This window comes from Bos javanicus, chromosome 12 (assembly GCF_032452875.1).
Source record: "Bos javanicus breed banteng chromosome 12, ARS-OSU_banteng_1.0, whole genome shotgun sequence".
Classification (NCBI taxonomy): Eukaryota; Metazoa; Chordata; class Mammalia; order Artiodactyla; family Bovidae; genus Bos; species Bos javanicus.
This window is the reverse complement of record NC_083879.1, coordinates 29,739,991-29,760,229: the sequence shown is the minus strand read 5'-3', so window position 1 is coordinate 29,760,229 and position 20,239 is coordinate 29,739,991. Positions and strand designations below refer to the sequence as shown.

The 20,239-nt window shown below is 46.0% G+C and overlaps 1 protein-coding gene across 2 annotated transcripts in view; it reads left to right on the top strand.

The window, feature by feature from the left end:
- Nucleotides 1-20,239, top strand: part of B3GLCT (beta 3-glucosyltransferase) — a 120,884-nt gene that overhangs the window by 25,596 nt on the left and 75,049 nt on the right. For both annotated transcript variants that reach the window (XM_061434833.1, XM_061434832.1), the window contains exon 4: nt 4,576-4,685. In XM_061434833.1, coding sequence (XP_061290817.1) covers nt 4,576-4,685 — 110 coding nt within the window. The remainder of the gene's footprint in view (nt 1-4,575; nt 4,686-20,239) is intronic.

The window sequence follows — 20,239 nt, the reverse complement described above, 5'->3', positions numbered from 1 at the left end:
ACCCACCAGGTGGGCGACCCACGAACTGGAGAACGTTAATGCCAGAGAAGTTCTTCCGCTTGTGTGAAGGTTCTAGGCTCCACACCAGGCTCCCCAGCCTGGGGATCCCCAGGGAGTCTGACTCTGAAGGCCGGCAGAATTTGATTCCAGGCCCACGACAGGACTGAAGGAAACAGGGACTCCACTCTGGGAGGGCACAAACACATAATCAGACTGGACTCCCCGGGTTCTTGTCTGGAATCGGGGTGGGGCTGAATGCGGGCATCTGTCACTCACTGTATCAGGGCTATAGGGCTGGGCACACCTGGGTACCCCTTCCTCTCTTGCCTTATACAGGTAACTCCCCTATGTGTCCGTCCCTTGCCTCACTGTGCAGCCACTTCTAGCTGTAATCTTTGCTGGTGCCCTGTGCTCCACTTGCTGTTGCAAACCTCCGCTGCTCCCTCCATTGGGAAAGGGCCCCCTGGGGTCCCCAGGGCTCTGTGCCCTCGTCATGTCCCCTGGGGAGGCTCTGCTGTCTGGGGTCCCAAGTGACTCCGGGGCCCTTCCCCAGTTTGCAAGCTGTTAATCTATAGACCCGACAAAGGATGAGACGGTTGGATAGCATCATCGACTCAATGGACATGAGTTTTGAGTAAACTCCAGGAGTTGGTGATGGACCAGGAAGCCTGGCATGTTGCAGTCCATGGGGTTGCAGAGAGTCGGACACGACTGAGCAACTGAACTGAATCTATAGATGCAGCCTATTTGTGTGGCATATAGGTTCTTCCTGATCTGACCTGGCTGACACTGCCTTTCTCTCTGACTTCATCACTGGCTGTTCTCTTCATCCTTTTCTCAGAAATGCCTGATAAACCTCCCAGTCACCCATTCAGGGCTGCTGCAGAGATGAGGTGGGCTGAGGGCTCCATGATAACCCAGTTCTTTCTCTGCCACTCAACTGCTCCCTTCTGTGCCTGCGTCTGCAGAAAACGGCTACATTTCAGTTTTATTTTTTAATTTATGTATATATATATATATTTTGCCGTATCCCATGGCCTGTGGGATCCTAGTTCCCTGAGCAGGGCTGGAACCTTCGCCCCCTGCAGTGGAAGCATGGAGTCTTAATCACTGGGACCACCAGGGAAGCCCCACTGCTGTGTTTTAAAGGAAACGCAGAGAGCATCCTTCTCAGAAGCTCTCCCTGCCCTGGCTCCCTGCCTCCAGGCCCCCAGCGTCCCCGCCTGGCTCTCGACACGGAATGCTCCGTGTTGTCTTCTGAGCTGGACTGCTGTGCTGGAGCCGCACTTACTCCTTGTGTACCCTGGACTCTGTGCTAGGAGAGGCTCAGTGTTCGCTGAGTGCACACAGCATGTGAGATCTAAGCGCGTGATAAAAGGAGGGGGAGTGAATACAAGTCGTGGCACAGGACCCAGGAGATGGAAAGGGGGAGAATTTGCTTCCTCTCTTTTTGCCAAGCGTCTTCCCCATGCGAAAGAACTGCTGTGTGTGCAAACCGTGGACACTTTGCTGATCTGGTAGAGGAGGTGGTGGGAGGTGATTCCTGCAGGGTTAACCTCTTGACAGGTGGAGCTGCTCTTTTAAAAAATTTATTGTGAATTATTTTGAACATACCAGGAACTACAAAGAGTCACATCCAGGTATCTACCTCCCAGATTAAGAGACAAAACATTGCTAACATGGCTGCAGCCTTTAAACCAGTATCTTGATTTTGGTGTTCATCACTCTCCTATAGTCTTTGTTTTTCCAAAAAATTTTTATTTTATTTTTGGCTGTGCTGGGTCTTTGTTGCTGTGTGGGCTTTTCTCTAGTTGCAGTGAGCGGGGGCTACTCCCTAGTGGTGTGCGAGCTTCTCATTGCAGTGGCTTCTCTTATCTTGGAGCTTGGGCTCTAGGGCTCACGGGCTTCGGTAGGTGCAGCTCCTGGGCCCTAGAGCACAGGCTCAGTAGTTGTGGCACACAGGTTTCGTTGCTCCGTGGCATGTGGGATCCTCCTGGAGCAGTGACCAAACCCACGTCTTCTGCCTTGGCAGGTGGTTCTTTACCACTGAGCCTCCAGGGAAGCTCTCCTGTCGTCATTGCTGCTTTCACGTCGGTTAGATCTGTGTGTACATGCGTATTGTATAGCATATATCCATTTTATATAGATTTATGTTTATAGTTTTGAAAACCATTGATTTATGCTGTATAGTCATCACCTCCCGCATTTTTTTCAGTGTTCTGTCTGGAGGGTTCATCTCCAGCTTCCATCTGGATTGATCCATATACAGCTAGTTGATCTTTTCTTGCTGTGTGAATTCCACTGTGTAGTATTCCAGTTTGTATATTTTGTGAGTGTCTGGTTTGCTTCCAGCTTTTTTCTTTTCACACAGTGATGCTGCGGTGAGCACTCCTGTTAACGTATACGAGGGCTTCTCAAGGATGACATACCAGTGAAGTTTCTGGGTCATTGCAGATGTGCGTCTTCAGCTTTATTACATTTTGCAGAAATTATTCTCTGAGGTTTATTGACTCCGTTCTTGAACAGAAATAAACCTTGTTTCATTCTGATAAGTGAGTTATGTTAATGTCTCAGATGTAGTGGATCGGAAGTTACATTTCAGCTGAAGTAGAAGACACTTATTTGAGCGTTATCTGTGTGTCTGATTTGTAGAGCCAGGATGCTGACTTGAAATAGAGATAGTACGTGGAAGGTTCGAATTTATATAAACTCCTACATAGAATTAGGTCACATTCAGCAGGTTGTTCAAAAAGCATGTTGGAACATTTTTAGGATTTGGATGGCTCACTGTGGGGCTGTTTGTTGTATGAATATTTGAGTGAGTGAATAAATGAACAGAACTGTAGAGCTCAACACAAGAATGGTAAAATACAGTGGAATAAATAGAAACCAAGTTAGTGTCCTTGAAAACAAAGAGTTAGTCACTCATTCGTGTCCAACTCTTTGCAACCCCATGGACTGTAGCCCGCCAGGCTCCTCTGTCCATGGGACTCTCCAGGCAAGAATACTGGAGTGGGTTGCCATGCCCTCCTCCAGGGGATCTTCCCGACCCAGGGATCAAACCTGTGTCTCGTTCATCTCCTGCATTGGCAGGCGGGTTCTTTACCACTAGCACCACCTGGGAGTCGAGGTGTTAAAGGGAAGAGCTCACAGTGTGGGGAGGGTCCCCATATTGGTTTATAGTCAACCTTGCCGGAGGCTGCAACTTTATGTGATGTCTGCCTTTAGCCAACACCCCTGTCTGGTGGCAGGGTCCTGGCACATCTGCAGTTTCTTTCTTTTATCACGAGCTCGGAACCTGGGCAGGCCTGACGTGCTTTCCCGATGTGGGGTCTGGGCCTCCCCCTCTGCAGGCGAGACCCTCCTCTGGTCTGAAGGGGTGGCAGATCAGGGCTGCCTCCCTTCCAGCCCCAGTCAAGACCCTGACGACCCTGAACCCAGGCTTGACAGGCAGCTCGTTCCCACTGCAGCCCTGTGGCCCTGCGGTCGTGGGTGTTTTCCTGGAGACGAACTTCACCCTGGCCAGGTGCCCCCTGAGGTCCCTGCTGAGTGTCGCCTTGAGGGGCCGTCCAGAGCGCGCTTGCGGCCGAGTGTCAGTTTGCGCGGGGCTGCTGAAACAAGGTGCTGAAACAAGGTGACACATCTTCCACAGAGATGTGTCTCTGCGTTCTGGGAGGCGGGGGGTGGTTTCCTCTGAGGCCGCCCTCAGCTTGAAGGTGGCCGTTTTCTCCCTGGGTCTTCACAGCAGCCTCCCTTTGTGTCTCTTGCCCAGATCGCCTCTTTTCATAAAGACACCAGGATATTGGGTTAGGGGCTTCCCTGGTGGCTCAGCTGGTAAAGAATCTGCCCTCAATGCAGGAGACCTGGGTTCAACCCCCTGGGTCAGGAAGATCCCCTGGAGGAGGAAATGGCAACCCACTCCAGTCTTCCTGGCCGGAGAATCCCCCGGATCAAAGATCCTGGTAGGTTACAGTCCTCTTTTAATAAAGGCACCAAGTATGTTGGGTGAAGACCTATACTAATGACCCTACATTAACTTGATTGCCTGTGTAAAGACCCAGTTCCCAATAAGGTCACGTTCTGAGGTCCTGGGGCTGAGGACACTTTATCCCGTGAAGCTTGGGGGTCGCAGTGCGACCCCTAACAGGGAGGCGCATTGTAGGATTCTGTGTAATTCTTAAAAGGTTTCTTGCAAACACAGTGGGTTTTCAGTGACTGGGGAGGTGCGTGTTCTAGACATTTTCATACTTTCTCACATTTACATTTGCATACTTTGTGACAGATGCAGGAACAAATTCACAGTTTGTTACCAGACTGGGTCTAGTACAGCCAGCGTATTTACTTGCTAACTTCTAGGAAGGAAGTTGTAGAGATGAGTTTAAAAAGAGAGATTTTGTCACTAGAATTACATATAAATTGATTTTTTTTCCCCTAAGAGTTTATTGCCTGAAGGCATGCCTTGTGACTGTTTTTTTCCTTTTCTTTTCGTTTTGATTTGTTTTCAAGTTTATTTCAGTTGTTGTTTTAAAAGGAAAAAAAAAAAAAAAACCTGAACAAATTTTTTTGTTGTTCTAGATTTAAAAGAAATTGTATTTGTCATCCAGAGTCAAAGTAATTCTTTTCATGTGAAGAAGGCAGAACAGTTAAAACAAAGCATCCTAAAGCAATCTGCAGATCTTACACAGGTACGTAAAGATGACTTGGGATGTCTGAATTTTTTCTTGATACGTTTATGTTTTCCAAAGCTCTTGGTCCATAGAGAGTCAGTTCTATTTAGATAGAATACATCTTCTGGCTTGTTTTGCTGGCTTAATATGGACTATCTATTGTTTAAAATGCTCTAGTTAATTTCAGATGCTCTAAGTATCATGTTCTAAATTATTATATACATATTTTAACAAACATGTAAAAATGTATAGGACTAGCATGGTTTTATCATAAAATATGACAGAAAAAAGTGGAAGAAATAACTTTTTAAAGGCGGAGCTTAAAATAGCAAAGGTAATTAATGTTCGAAATTTTGGTAACAGGTTCTAAGGCAGTTTTTATGTTGAAATAACATTTTCATTAACCTTTGTGCAGTGGTGCTTCTATGAGTTTCTTAATCTGTTTTTTGATTGGATATTATTAACTGAACTTCTGATTTGATTTATAATGTAATATCCGAGGAGGATTATGGAGAGAAAGATTGACACATCCAGGTTTACTTTAATAAAGTTTAAAATAAGCGTGAACTGAATTTAAATCTGCTCTGCATATTGTGGGAGGTTTGGGGCAAAGGAAGATCTACCCACGCATGCAGCCATATAGAAGCATTCCTCCTTAGCCAAGCAGAGACAGTCCCCCCAGCCCAGTACACTGCATGGCTGTGGCCTTGGCCTTCAAGACAGAAGTGCTTGTCTGGAGGTAAAAGAGACCTGTGTGTTTGGCGGATGGCTTGCTTTCTGTTGGTGGGAGCGTGGAAGTAAAGGGTTGGAAATAACAATGGAAAAGTGAACAACCTTAATGGTGTTCAATGTCAGGGCACTGCTGGCAGTGAGGTTTATTGTGTTTGCTCTTTAAATGCTGTGTGTGAGAAATTCATCCGACCTCCCCATGTCCCCACAAGGACAGATCCTGGTTCCTCTCCTTGGAGCATCAGCACTTCTCAAGAGACAGGAAGAGATTGCAGGCTGTAGACAAGTGGGTTTTTTTTGCTTGGGGTGGGGCAGTAATTAGAGATAGAGGCTTGATTAAAGTTCTCTTTTGTCTGGGCTTCCCCTATGGCTCAGCTGGTAAAGAATCTGCCCTCAATGCGGGAGACCTGGATTCGATCCCTGGGTTGGGAAGATGCCCTGGAGAAGGGAAAGGCTACCCACTCCAGTATTCTTGCCTGGAGAATCCCATGGACTATGGGGTTGCAAAGAGTCGGACATGACTGAGTGACTTTCATTATTATTTGTCTGGAAACTCAGCTTGGGGCAGTGTCTTCTACTAAACCTTTTCAGATTCCGTCACAGAGGAACTCCTGTAGCAACCTTGCACGGCTGGTCTTCCCCCATGGGCTCTGGTAGAGGCGGATGCAGGGCAGCGGGGGGCTGGGGGTGTGGGGTGAGGGGGTGGGGGCGGGGAAAGTGGAGGGGTGGAGGGAGAGCCAGGAGCCCACATAGTTCCTCAGTGGGGTCCAGGCGAGTGTTCATGGGACTGAACTCAACCAGGCCTTGGCAGTTACCCCAGACTGGAAGTCAGTGATAACATCAGGACAGAGTTATGCATCATTTGGTTTCATGTATGGATTAAGGGCACAACTATCTCTGTGTAGCTTGTTCCCAGAAAATACCTTCCTTCTTGGAGAGGCAGATTCACGTGTGTTTTCTTTTTTTGGCTATGACTGCAACATGCCGGATCTTAGTTCCCTGACCGGGGACTGAACCTGTGCCCCGTCTAGTGGAAGCGCAGAGTCTTAACCACTGGACCGCCCGGAAGTCCCCCGTGTGCCTTTTAGATTATATACCTTGCATTTACTCCATACTGGTAGTCCTCACTGTTAATGTTATTGGTTACATACTTTGCCAGCCAAGGCCACTTGATTAAGTATACCCCCAGTACTTCCTCTACTAGTTGCCAGCTCCTTTTTTGCTGTTTAATTTTTCTTTTTTTTTTTTTTTTTTGCAAATGGGTACTTTTTTTGTTCTAATAGGTACTCATCACTGTCTCCCTATCTGTCTTATCCCCTTTGCTCTTCTGGGAAGAGTGTCTTCCCAGGAACCAGGGACAGGACATTGCTCCCAGAACTTTGTTTACAGTGGGGAAAAGGCATGTGGGTACCTTTTGGAGGGAAGCAATAGGGATTATTATTATTATTAAGGCTATGGCTTTTCAAGTAGTCATGTATGGATGTGAGAGTTGGACTATAAAGAAAGCTGAGCACAGAAGAATCGATGCTTTTGAACTGTGGTGTTGGAGAAGACTGTTGAGAGTCCCTTGGACTGCAAGGAGATCCAGTCAGTCCATCCTAAAGGAAATCAGTCCTGAATATTCATTGGAAGGAAGTTGCTGAAGCTGAAACTCCAGTACTTTGGCCACCTGATGCAGAGAACTGACTCATTGGAAAAGACCCTGATGATCGGAAAGATTGAGGGCGGGAGGAGAAGGGGATGACAGAGGATGAGATGGTTGGATGGCATCACCGACTTGATGGACGTGAGTTTGAGCAAGCTCCGGGAGTTGGTGATGGACAGGGAAGCCTGGCATGCTGCAGTCCATGGGGTTGCAGAGTCGGATATGACTGAGCAACTGAACTGAATGGGGATTGTAAAATGTTCCTTCTTCTTTCCTGCCCCTTAGGCAGAAGGTGCTGTTAGGGGCTGGGAATGCCTGCTTCTTCAGGGATCTGGGGCTCACATGCAGGACCACTGGGTGCTTAAAACTGGCAGTAGACTCTGGGGAGGATGATTACAGGTTCTTGTCTAAACAGAGTGTGGCCGTCGTGTATATGGATGGAGAGCATGTGTGTCTCCCGGGAGTGGAGGCAGGTGGCGGCAGCTGCGGGTGTGGATCTGGCAGAGCTGTGGGGCCTCCCGTGCTCCTTACCTTTCACCAAGACGCCACACCAGAGCTTGCTAACTTTAGTCCCACCTCTGGTGCCAGCTTCATTTCCCACCCCTCGTCCCTTTGTATTTTGTTTGCCAGTAACTGCAAACTCCTTGGAGTCCCTGGGCCTGCCTGGCTATGCCAAGCCTCTGTGACCTTGCACAGAACCCCCTTCATCTCGACAAGCTCCCGGGGATGTCCTTCCGTGCAGCGTCTTGACCCACAGGGACAAATTGCTTCCTCCTTGGTTCTGCTTTTATTGTATGGTTTTCACTTTTGTACTGTTTTTGTTCCATCTCTCTTTTATAAATTTTGAGAGCAGAGAATGTCTTACTGGTTTTTGATCTTCAGAACCAAGCACAGAGCTTTCCATGTTCAGAACCTGAGTCCTCAGTGAATGTTAAACTGAGTCCCTGAAATTAATCATCCAACTCTTTCCGTATCTTCTTTTCTATTGTAATAGAAGTTTCCTTTTATTTCTGTTACAGTATGGTCACTTTTTTTCTTAAACTGCTTTTTAAAATTGAAATTTAGTTAATGTGCAATGTTCTGTTTCAGGTGTATGACAGAGTGAGTCAGTTATATAACTGTGTGTGTGTACACACCTTAACTTACACACACAGATAATTTTTTTTCAGATTCTTTTCCATTATAGGTTATTAGAAGGTATTAAATACTTTATATAGTATAGTAGTATGAATATGTTAATGTCAAACTCCTAATTTATCCTTCTCCCTTCCCCTTTGGTAACCATAGTTTGTCTTCTATGTCTGTGAGTCTGCTTCTGTTTTGTAAATAAGTTTGTGTGCATCTTTTTTTTTTTTTTTTTTAGTTTGCACATATATTTGTCTTTGGCTTACTTCACTTAGTATGATAATCTTTAGATCCGTCCGTGTTGCTGCAAATGGCATTTTGTTCTTCTTTATGGCTGAGTAGTATTCCATTCACTTTTCACTTTCACGCATTGGAGAAGGAAATGGCAACCCACTCCAGCGTTCTTGCCTGGAGAATGCCGGGGACGTGGGAGCCTGGTGGGCTGCCGTCTGTGGGGTCGCACAGAGTCGGACACGACTGAAGCGACTTAGCAGCAGCAGTATTCCATTGTGTATGTACCACACCTTCTTTCTCCATTCATCTGTTGATGGACGCTTAGTGTGCATCTGTGTCCTGGCTATTGTGAATAGTGCTGTAATGAACAGTTTTGACTACACACAAACACACAAAGCGCACAGACTCGTATGAAATCACAGGTTCTTTGAAGGCAGATGCTCTGGCTTGTTCTGCTTTTAATTCTCTCGTAGTACCTTTTGCATAGTGAATATTGAGCATACAGCATTTGAACTGAATTCAGAATAAATGAAACAAATGAAAACTAAGCATTATTTTAAGTAAAGTATTTTATCTATTAAAATTACTTGTCTTAATTTTTAAATTGATTAGAGCCACCACCTCTTATATTAAATATAACAACTATTTTATTTCTCCCCAGGAAGCCACAGAGTTTAGGGAGAAGAGTAGACTAAAACGAGCGTGAGTCGATGCTTGGGAAGTGTGATCTCATGCTTAAGTGTGTCTTTGAGAGAGAGTATGGAAAAGAACCAGAACGTTCACTGACTGCTTTCAGCGTAACAATGACTAAGGAAGATGGGAGTTCACTTCCCCACAAACAGTCCACGTGAGGAGGGCAGGAGTAGGCAGCCCTGCTCTGCTTTCCTTCTGTCTGTTGCTTGCTGTGAGCTGAGGGGTCTTGTCCTTACTGCATGGTTGAAGCTGGCTGACACCCTTACTTTGCATCCTGGTGTGTGGAGGACAAGTAGGGATCTTTTAAGGATATGACCTTGAAGTTGTTGTTCAGTCGCCAAGTTGTGTCTGACTCTGCAACCCCGTGGACTGTAGCCAGGCTCCTCTGTCCTTCACTATCTCCCCGAGTTTGCTCATATTCATGTCCATTGAGTCGATGATGCCATCCAACCATCTCACCCTGTCACCTCCTTCTCCTCCTGCCATCAATCTTTCCCAGCATCAGTGTCTTTTCCAGGGAGTCAGCTCTTCACATCAGGTGGCCAAAGTATTGAAGCTTCAGCATCAGTGCTTCCAATGAATAGTCAGGGTTGATTTCCTTTAGGATTGACTGGTTTGATCTTGCAGTCCAAGAGACTCTCAAAAGTCTTCTGCAATACCAGATTTCATTAGAAAGCATCAGTTCTTCGGCACTCAGCCTCCTTTATGGTCCAGCTCTCACATTTGTACATGACTACTGGAAAACATAGCTTTGACTGTGTGGACCTTTGCCAGCAAAGTGATGTCTCTGCTTTTTAATACGCCGTCTGTCTAGTTTCAGTGTGCTTCTGCTTAATTTGTACTGTCATTTGCTTTCACTATTTGCTGGTTAGATCGCCTGTTTAGCCAGTGACTTAGATGGCCACTAGGTGGCAGTATTGGTTTTACATTTAAAGACACCTAATTAAGCATCATCATCAAGAAACCCCTCTCCCCATCCTGTTTCCATGGTCATAGGAGGAGTCTAGACTGAAGCAATAGGAAAGCTCCCTTTAATTATCAGAAGGTATGTTTTTCTTATTCTGAAATTCATTCCTAGCATCAAAGCCAGCTGCTGCTGCTGCTGCTGCTAAGTCGCTTCAGTCGTGTCCGACTCCGTGCGACCCCATAGACGGCAGCTCACCAGGCTCCCCCCTCCCTGGGATTCTCCAGGCAAGAACAATGGAGTGGGTTGCCATTTCCTTCTCCAATGCATGAAAGTGAAAAGTGAAAGTGAAGTCGCTCAGTCGTGTCTGACTCTTAGCGACCCCATGGACTGCAGCCTACCAGGCTCCTCCATCCATGGGATTTTCCAGGCAAGAGTACTGGAGTGGGGTGCCATTGCCTTCTCCGGAAAGCCAGCTATGAGTATTGAAAGTTATGACAGAACGTTGTTTTAGCACTTGGGTTTAATTTGCTCACAAGATCCAGGGTGTCCTGTTAGGACTTAAAGTAATTTCGTCTTTGGGTTAACAAGTCTTGTGGTAGTTGAAATGGCTGGAACGATTTTAAGCATTTGTAACTGTACATGATGCTGGCTCATTTTTTTATCTTTGTAGAATTCTTCATGTTACTTATATGCTTGAGAGTCGAATTTATTCCATGGGTAGCATTTTGGAGATCCACAGATGGTTGAAAGCTCACCTTGGGTCTGCAGACAGCTCTTTGAGCAGTGATAAGCTACCCTGACCTAGAACTCCATAAAAATAGAGAAAGAAGATGCAGTGCAGAGAATTAAGTGCTGAGATGCACAAAGTAGAGGGCAGTAGGATCACTTTGAGAGGCAGGTAATGGCTCCCAGGTTATAGCTTGACTGAAACTTGTTTTAAAAAACTGACATTTTTTTTTCCTTTTTTAAAAAATTAATTTATTTTTTATTGAAGGATAAATGCTTTACAGAATTTTGCTGTTTTATGTCAAACCTCACCATGAATCAACCATAGGTATACATATATCCCCTCCCTTTTGAACCTTCCTCCCATTTCCCAACCCCTCTAGGTTGATACAGAGCCCCTGTTTGAGTTTCCTGAGACATACAGCAAATTCCTGTTGGCTGTCTATTTTACATGTGGTAATGTAAGTTTCCATGTTACTCTTTCCATATATCTCACCCTCTCCTCCCCTCTCCCCATGTCCATAAGTCTATTTTCTATATCTGAAACTGACACGTTCTTGAGAAAGAATTGACGGCCTAGTCATCAGCTGGGGAAACTGAGGATGTCCGAACCCCAGGCAGAGTTATCAGGGCCTCTCCAGCCTGTGGCATGAAGCGGCCGGCTCCTCCTCCTCTGAGGGGCCAGCCCCATCGTTCGCCAGGTGTGCGCTGCGCCTCTAATGGGACAGGATGTCACCTGCAACCTGAACTCGATGTCTTCAGGTTGCAGTTTTGTTTTTTTCCATAGATTTGCCCACCATGAGCATTCAGAACAGTTGCTTAGTGAGGAAGGAATCACCGGTAAGTTTTATCATGTGAATATTTATCTGATAGCCCAAAATATCTCTTCCTCCCACACCACCAGATGTCTAGAGCTGCAGTTTATTTATTCATTACTCCTGTCGGGTTGCACTTGACTACGAAATCTGCCAAAAATTAAGATGCAAAAATGTAATGGTTGCTGCAGTCGTGCATCTGCTTTTAGCTGTTCTCTTTTGCTTTGGCAAGTCGTCCTCTGCCTGTTTTGCCTCAAGATGCTAAAATGCAGTCTTACTGAAAACACAAGACGTTTTTCATTCTTCTCATGTGACTGGAGGAACCAGGAGCCTAAGCGAACTTTCTGTCTGAAACTTAATACTGTACTTGGAGTTGTTACTGCAGTGGTGAAGCTGTTCTTATTTTCTGAAACAATCTGGGTCATTGTGGGTTGTCACTCCCATCGCTAGGTTTGAAGCTTACAGTGCAGTTCATAATGGTTTTGAAGTCTATAGTGAGACATTTCTTCTAAAGAGAAAGGCAGCAGACTTTACCAAGTGCATCCTATGTGCAGAGAACCATTCTGGATTGTTGTGGAGCAGTTTGAGAGGAATTAACAGATACTCCAGTTCCTTGAATTACTTATAGATGGTGGTGGTGGTTTTTCAGTCGCTCAGTCATGTCCTACTCTTTGTGATCCCGTGGAATAAGATAGACGGTAACAATCTCATAATAGAAAATGCAGGAGACGCAGGTTTGATCCCTGGGTAAGGAAGATACCCCTGGAGAAGGAAATGGCAACAACCCACTTCAGTATTCTTCAGGTGCCTGGAGAATCCCATGGACAGAGGAGCCTGGTGGACTATAGTCCACGGGGTCGCAAAGAGTTGGATATGACTGAGCCAGCACACACATAAGTAGAAATTAAAAATCAAGTTAAGTCTATTAACCTATCTATTTGACAAATATTAACTGCACAATTCTAGCTATATTAGGTACTTTCAAACATCTCTAGACAGTCCATGGGACCCTTGAAAAGACAATAGTCACGAAGCTGTTTAGGAAGCAGAGTGATGTGTAAAAAGCATGAGTGAATATAGTGCCGACAGCGCATGTGAAGCTTGAGGAGATAAAGAGGGAAGACTTGTGTCAGGTCGGGAAGCGGGGACGGGAATTGAGCTGGAGGGATGTTGGTTTAGAACCAGTCCATTCTGAAAGAGATCAGCCCTGGGATTTCTTTGGAGGGAATGATGCTAAAGCTGAAACTCCAGTACTTTGGCCACCTCATGTGAAGAGCTGACTCATTGGAAAAGACTCTGATGCTGGGAGGGATTGGGGGCAGGAGGAGAAGGGGACGACAGAGGATGAGATGGCTGGATGGCATCACTGACTCGATGGTCATGAGTCTGAGTGAACCCCGGGAGTTGGTGATAGACAGGGAGGCCTGGCGTGCTGCGATTCATGGGGTTGCAAAGTGTCAGACACAACTGAGCGACTGAACTGAACTGAACTGAACGGATCTGGAAGATGTAGACATGAATCATCAGTATGGTTGGCTTTGGGGTGCCGAGAGACCTAGGGTTTGTTTGGGGGGATAATTAAAGTGTGTTTTAGCAGGAAGAGTGGTCTTTTTAGATTGAAATGGGTGGAAAGTAGAGCTGGCGAGGTGGGGGATGTGGTGGCCTAGTGTGGGGTTCCTGAGTGCACATCTCTAGAGAGAAGACTGCAAATTTGGAAGAAGTGCTACTGTTTTTCCTCAAATGTTTTCTCCCTGCATTACAGATGGAAGGGTAACGTGCAGTTAGAGAGCCTGACTATTTAAAGAGGCGCATGAACAAAAGCCAAGTGGAGGTGAGGCTGACGGAAGCCCACGAGGAGAGTGTGTGACAGTCTCTGATTTAATCAGCACTTGAGTGTGTTCTGTCCTAAATACCTATTCCGGGTGGCGTCTGGGTGTCAATTATGTTATGACTTAGGTTTTTTGAACTTGAAAAAATTCCTCCTGGAGTGGATGTTTGTGGGAAAATTCTGTTTTTTTGTTTTGTTTTGTTTTGTTAAATAAAAATGGGCACTGACACTTCGGTCCCTGGTGAAGCCTCTATTGGAGAAGTTTGTGTCTGTGGTCTGTGTTGTGATGCAGAGACTGTCCAGTGAGAGGTTTTGCTTTTTTCCCCTCTCCTGCGTCCTGGGATCCAGTAACCATGGTTGATCCCGGATCATTTTTACTGCAGCTTCAGAAATGTATGAACACTTGCTTAAAATTATAGGAACCATTTTGTTCTCCTAAGGGATTTCTTTTTCAAACTTTTATTTATTTTCATTAACTTTTATTGGAGTTTGGTTGCTTTCCAATGTTGTGTAAGTTTCTGCTGTACAGCAAGATGAATCCATTACACGTATTCATATATCCCCTGTTTTTTGGACTGCCTTCCCATTCAGGTCACCGCAGAGCATTGAGTAGAGCTCCCTGTGCTATACAGTAGGTTCTCATTAGTTATCTCTTTTATCCATAGTACCATTGGGGAAACAGTGGAAACAGTGTCAGACTTTATTTTTCTGGGCTCCAAAATCACTGCAGATGGTGACTGCAGCCATGAAATTAAAAGACGCTTACTCCTTGGAAGGAAAGTTATGACCAACCTAGACAGCATATTCAAAAGCAGAGACATTACTTTGCCAACAAAGGTCCGTCTAGTCAAGGCTATGGTTTTTCCTGTGGTCATGTATGGATATGAGAGTTGGACTGTGAAGAAGGCTGAGCGCCGAAGAATTGATGCTTTTGAACTGTGGTGTTGGAGAAGACTCTTGAGAGTCCTTTGGACTGCAAGGAGATCCAACCAGTCCATCCTAAAGGAGATCAGCCCTGGGATTTCTTTGGAAGGAATGATGCTAAAGCTGAAACTCCAGTACTTTGGCCACCTCATGCGAAGAGTTGACTCATTGCAAAAGGCTCTGATGCTGGGAGGGATTGGGGGCAGGAGGAGAAGGGGACGACAGAGGATGAGATGGCTGGATGGCATCACTGACTCGATGGACGTGAGTCTGGGTGGACTCCAGGAGCTGGTGATGGACAGGGAGGCCTGGCGTGCTGCGATTCATGGGGTTGCAAAGAGTCAGACACGACTGAGCGACTGATCTGATCTGAATAGTGTATATATTTCAAATCCCAATATCCCAATCCACAAAGGAGTTTCAAAATAAGATTAAATTGGAGGGCTTCCCTGGTGGCTCAGTGGTATAGAATCTGCCTGCCAATGCAGGAGACATGGGTTTGGTCCTTGATCAGGGAAGATCCCACATGTTGCAGAGCAGTGAAGCCCGAGCACCAGAACTATTGAGGCTGTGCTCCAGGGCCTGGGAGCCACACTGCTGAGCCCTTGTGCTGCAGCTGCTGAAGCCCACACACCTAGAGCCTGTGCTCGGCAATGAGAGAAGCTGCCACAAAGAGAAGCCCGTGCACCACGACTGGAGAGTGCTCCTGCTCGCCACAACTAGAGAAAGCCCACACAGCACTGAAGACCGAGCACAGCCAAAAATAAATACGTACAAAGATTTTTAAAAGAGATTACATTTGAAACAGTGAAGAAGAGAGGCTAAAGCATGGTGGTTGTTTTAAAGTAGGTTCTAGTAAAATAAAGACTCATGTATGTTTTGAAGACTCTGAAGTGTGACCCTTTACCTAAGCACCAGGCACAGGTCATGCTTGGTTGGGGAATCACTCTGAATGAGGAACAGGGAAGAAGCCCCTGCAGGACGTGGAGAGGGGGATGGGCAGAGCTTAGAATGAAGGCAGGACCTAGGGGAGGGGCAGAAGCACAGATGAATTATGGATCCATTTTTAAAGCATCCTCCAAATACAGAAAAGAAAATTCAGAAGTGGATTAGGCTTACAAGGTGTGTTTTATTTTTTAGGTGGGTATGGTGCCCTGATTGGGCTTCCCTGATAGCTCAGTTGGTAAAGAATCCACCTGCAATGCAGGAGACCCCAGTTTGATTCCTGGGTCTGGAAGATCTACTGGAGAAGGGATAGGCTACCCATTCCAGTATTCTTGGGCTTCCCTGGTGGCTCAGCTGGTAAAGAATCTGCTGCAATGTGGGAGACCTGAGTTCAATCCCTGGGTTGGAAAGATCCCTTGGAGAAGAGAAAGGCTACCCACTCCAGTATTCTGGACTGGAGAATTCCATGGACTGTATAGTCCATGGGGTTGCAAAGAGTCAGACATGACTGAGTGAGTACATTTCATTTTATGGCAGATGTTGGATTACATTTTCTGTTTTAGGCCAAAAGGGGCCAGACTAGCTGCTTAGAAATCTTTGTACTCTCCCTACCCACAATAGCTTAAAAAAAAAAAAAAGGAAAGAAAACTTCATTGTTCAGAGACTACAAGATTGTGCATGAAGGAAAAAAAAAAGAATGTACAAAACCAACAAAAGAGTTTATCAAGGTCACTAGTTTAAAAAAACAGGGTCAATGTTTAAAAATCATTTGTATTTCTATATATAAGCAGTGACGATTAGAATTGAAAAATTTTAAATGATATCATTTATTCATAGCATCAAAAAGCATTAAATACACAGGGATAAATCTAATGAGAAATGTTCAGGATTCTACATTGAAAAGTAGAAAACATTACTGAGAAAAATTGTTGTTCAGTTGCGAAGTCATGTCTGCCTGTGACCCCATGGACTATAGCATGCCAGTCTTCCCTGTTCTTCTCCCTGAGTTTGCTCAGACTCATATCCATTGAGTCAGTGATGCCATCCAACCATCTCATTCTCTGTCGTCCCCTTCTCCTCCTGCCCTCAATCTTTCCCAGCATCAGGGTCTTTTCCAGTGAGTCAGCTCTTTGCATCAGGTGGCCAAAGTATTAGAGCTTCAGTTTCAGCATCTGTCCTTCCAGTGAATATTCAGGACTGATTTCCTTTAAGATTGATTGGTTTGATCTCCTTGCAGTCCAAGGGAGTTCAAGAATCTTCTCCAACACCACAGTTCAAAAGCATCAATTCTTCAGCACTCAGCTTTCTTTAGAGTCCAACTCTCACATCCATACAGACTACTGGAAAAACCATAGCTTTGACTAGATGGACCTTTGTTGGCAAAGTGATGTCTCTGGTTTTCAATATGCTGTCTAGGTTTATCATAGCTTTCCTTCCAACTAGCAAGCATCTATGGAGAAGGAAATGGCAACCCACTCCAGTGTTCTTGCCTGGAGAATCCCAGGGACGGCGGAGCCTGGTGGGCTGCCGTCTATGGGGTCGCACAGAGTCGGACACGACTGAAGTGACTTAGCAGCAGCAGCAAGCATCTTTTACTTTCATGGCTACAGTCCCCATTCACAGTGATTTTGGAGCCCAAGAAAATGAAGTCACTGTTTCATTTTTTTCCCCATGTATTTGCCATGAAGTGATGGGACCATATGCCATGATCTTTGTTTTTGACTGTTGAGTTTTAAGCCAGCCTTTTCACTCTCTTCTTTCACCTTCATTGAGAGGTTGTTCAGTCTTCTTTGCTTTCTGCCATTAGGGCGGCATCATCTGCACATCTGAGGTTGTTATTTCTCTCAGCAATCTTGATTCCAGCTTGTGATCCATCCAGCCTGGCATTTCTCATGATGTACTCTGCATCATGATGACTCCGCAAAGTCAGTCGCGACTGAGCGACTTTCGCTTCGCTTCACTTCGCTCTGCATGTAAGTTAAGTAAGCAAGGTGACAGCACACACCCTTGACATGTTCCTTTCCCAATTGTGAACCGGTCAGTTGTTTCGCGTCTGGCTCTGTTGCTTCCTGACCTGCAGACAGGTTTCTCAGGTAAGTTAAAGAAAAATTAAAGCCTAAATGAACAGAGAAAAAGCATATTCATAGATTGTAAGATTCAATAGTGTGTCCATTTCCCTTAAATTTATCAAGAGATTAAATGCAATCCCAATGAAAACTCCAGTAGGTGTTTCACTGGAAATTGCCAGGCTGACTCTAAGATTTACATGGAAATCAAATAACCAAAGTGAAGAGAACAGGCACTTCTAATTTTGCTGCCATCTTTTGTGGTATGAACTTTATTTAAAACCTGGCAGAATTATAACAGTACAAATAAATGATTCTTTCTGCTTATTCACAGAAAGTTTTGGAAATCACTGTTTTCTTGAGAAGAGTTAGGCCTTGGCTTATTAATTAAAAAAAACAAACAAACCTTATTTCCATGCAATAAGCCAGGAGAGCTGGGAGCAAAGCTTTTCATGGATTAGTGTGAAGAAGCTTAAGAAAATGGCCTTATGTTTTCTATTTTTAGACTTTTTTTTTGTTGGCAAGGAGGTAGGGTGAAGCACTTCCTTGAAGGGTGAGCTGTGAGTCAAGTGGCTTTCACTAAGCTTCCCTATTTGTTGTTTTCAGTCGCTAAGTTGTGTCTGACTTTGCGACCCCATGGACTGCAGCACGCCAGGCTTCCCTGTCCCTCACCATCTCCTGGAGCTTGCTCAAGCTCATGTCCATTGAGTCGGTGAGGTCATCCCGTCCTCTGTTGCCCCCTTCTCCTCCCGCCTTCAATCTTTTCCAGCATCAGGGTCTTTTCCTTTTTCAGGTGAGACCAATCAAATGCTTAATTTCTTAGTGAAGTTTGTTTTTTGTCATAATTGACAGGTGTTAGGTAATGTTTTTATTACATTGCTATTGAATAAGAATTTATGCACCCGTTTACTAAGTCTTTGTGGAATATTGACTCAGGCAAGGCTTGAGCAAGATGCCCCAGAATGCAGAACAGTGGGACAGTCCACTTCCTCAGGGGCTTGCTCAGCAGTGAATTCCTCACATCTTGTCATGAACATGCCTTTCTGTTTGGCCCCCAGCATTCGGACCCCCTCCCTTACCAGCAAATTCAACCCCATGTGAGTCTGGTGGGAGTGGGCTCAGCCCACTAAAGACATCAGAGGCCAGATTCAGGGTCTCCCCCACTCAGGGAGGGTGTTGGATGTTGTAACTCAGGATTCTGAGTCTGGAGCCAGGACCCATAGATGTGGTCACTTAATTTTTTTTATTTTTTGGTCACACGGCTTGGCATGCAGGATCTTAGTTCCCCAACCAGGGAGCAGTGGAAGCATGGAGTCTTCACTGGACCTCCAGGGAAGTCCTGAAGTGATCACCAGCTCTCCTTCCCCTGGTAGTGACAGTCAGGACCAGATGCGGTGGCAGCACATGCTGGTGTGTGGAGGTGACACCCGGTGGGGTGACCTCTTCCTTGTGATTCCCTGTGGTCGGGCCCCTGCATGAGCTGCCCTCCGGGAGGCCTATGCTGGGATCAAGGGACACTGTACGTTCCTTTCTGCAGCCACATCAGCAGCTACCATGAAAACACAAGCCAGGCAGCAGAATGCCCTGGTTGGAAAGTTTGGGTTTGTTGTGACATCTGAACTGAGCCTTGAAGTAGTGTTTGCTGGACTCCTGCCTGGGGTGGCTGCAGGGACTCCCACGGATGGAGACAGTGAACTGGGGTCTCTTGGGATGTTAGCAGAGGGCTCAGTCCATGGGCTCGCTAAGAGTCGGATACGACTGAGCAACTTCACTTTCACTTTTTACTTTCATGCATTGGAGAAGGAAATGGCAACCCACTCCAGTGTTCTTGCCTGGAGAATCCCAGGGACAGGGGAGCCTGGTGGGCTGCCATCTGTGGGGTCACACAGAATCGGACATGACTGAAGCGACTTAGCAGCAGCAGCAGCAGCAGCCACTCTGAGCTCACACAGCACCCTGAGTTCCTATTTGGGAAGGTGGGCTTGGTGGGATTAGCGAGACTCCTAACACGTGGGGCTGGGGTCTGCAGTGGAGACCCTCGAGGAGGGTTCACATCTACAGGAGTGACCACAGCTGACTTTTATTGAATGCCCGCTAGTGGTAAAGAACCCACCTGCCAGTGCAGGAGACGTAAGAGACTTGAGTTTGATCCCTGGGTCGGGAACATCCCCTGGAGGAGGGCATGGCAACCCACTCCAGTATGCTTGCCTGGAGAATCCCATGGACGGAGGAGCCTGGAGGGCTACAGTCCATGGAGTCGCAGAGTCGGACACAACTGCAGGGACTTAGCACACACTGTCATCTTTGTTTTACTTTGTGCTCGTGTCAGTGCACTCTGCCACTTTTGAAGCCTCAGCTCGTCTAAGTTATTATGTGGTTTCTGTAACTCTCCCCATTTGCAGAGAGGAAACCAAGGCCTCGCGGGATTCAGCAACCTGCCCGTGCTCCCATCCCTCATAAGAGGTGCTGTCAGGTCTGCCTCTCAGTTCTGGCCTGTCTCCCGACACGCAGGTGGGGCCTTAACCTCAGGGCCAGGCAGCAGATCGCTGCGGCTGCTGTGTGCAAGTAACTCCATGCCTGTGCCCTCTCTCACTTTACCTGGCTTTATTTTTTTTTTAATACCATTTTTTTGTTGACAGTGTATTCTAGATTTCTTTGCTTAATGCCTGCCTCCTTCATTAGAACTTGAGATCCAAGAGGGCAGGGACTCTGCCCTATGTTTGCACAGTTGTTTGCTATCGTCCTAGAACAGTACCTGGCACATAGCAGTTGCTCAACAAATACCATACAATCAATAATAATATTAGTAACCATCACATTCAAGCATGTGCCAAGGGCTTGGCATATATTAACTCACTTGATCCCCAGGACTGTTGTTACACTCGTATTAGAGGTGAGAGAACAGACCACAGGCAGGTCTGGGAACTTGCTCAAG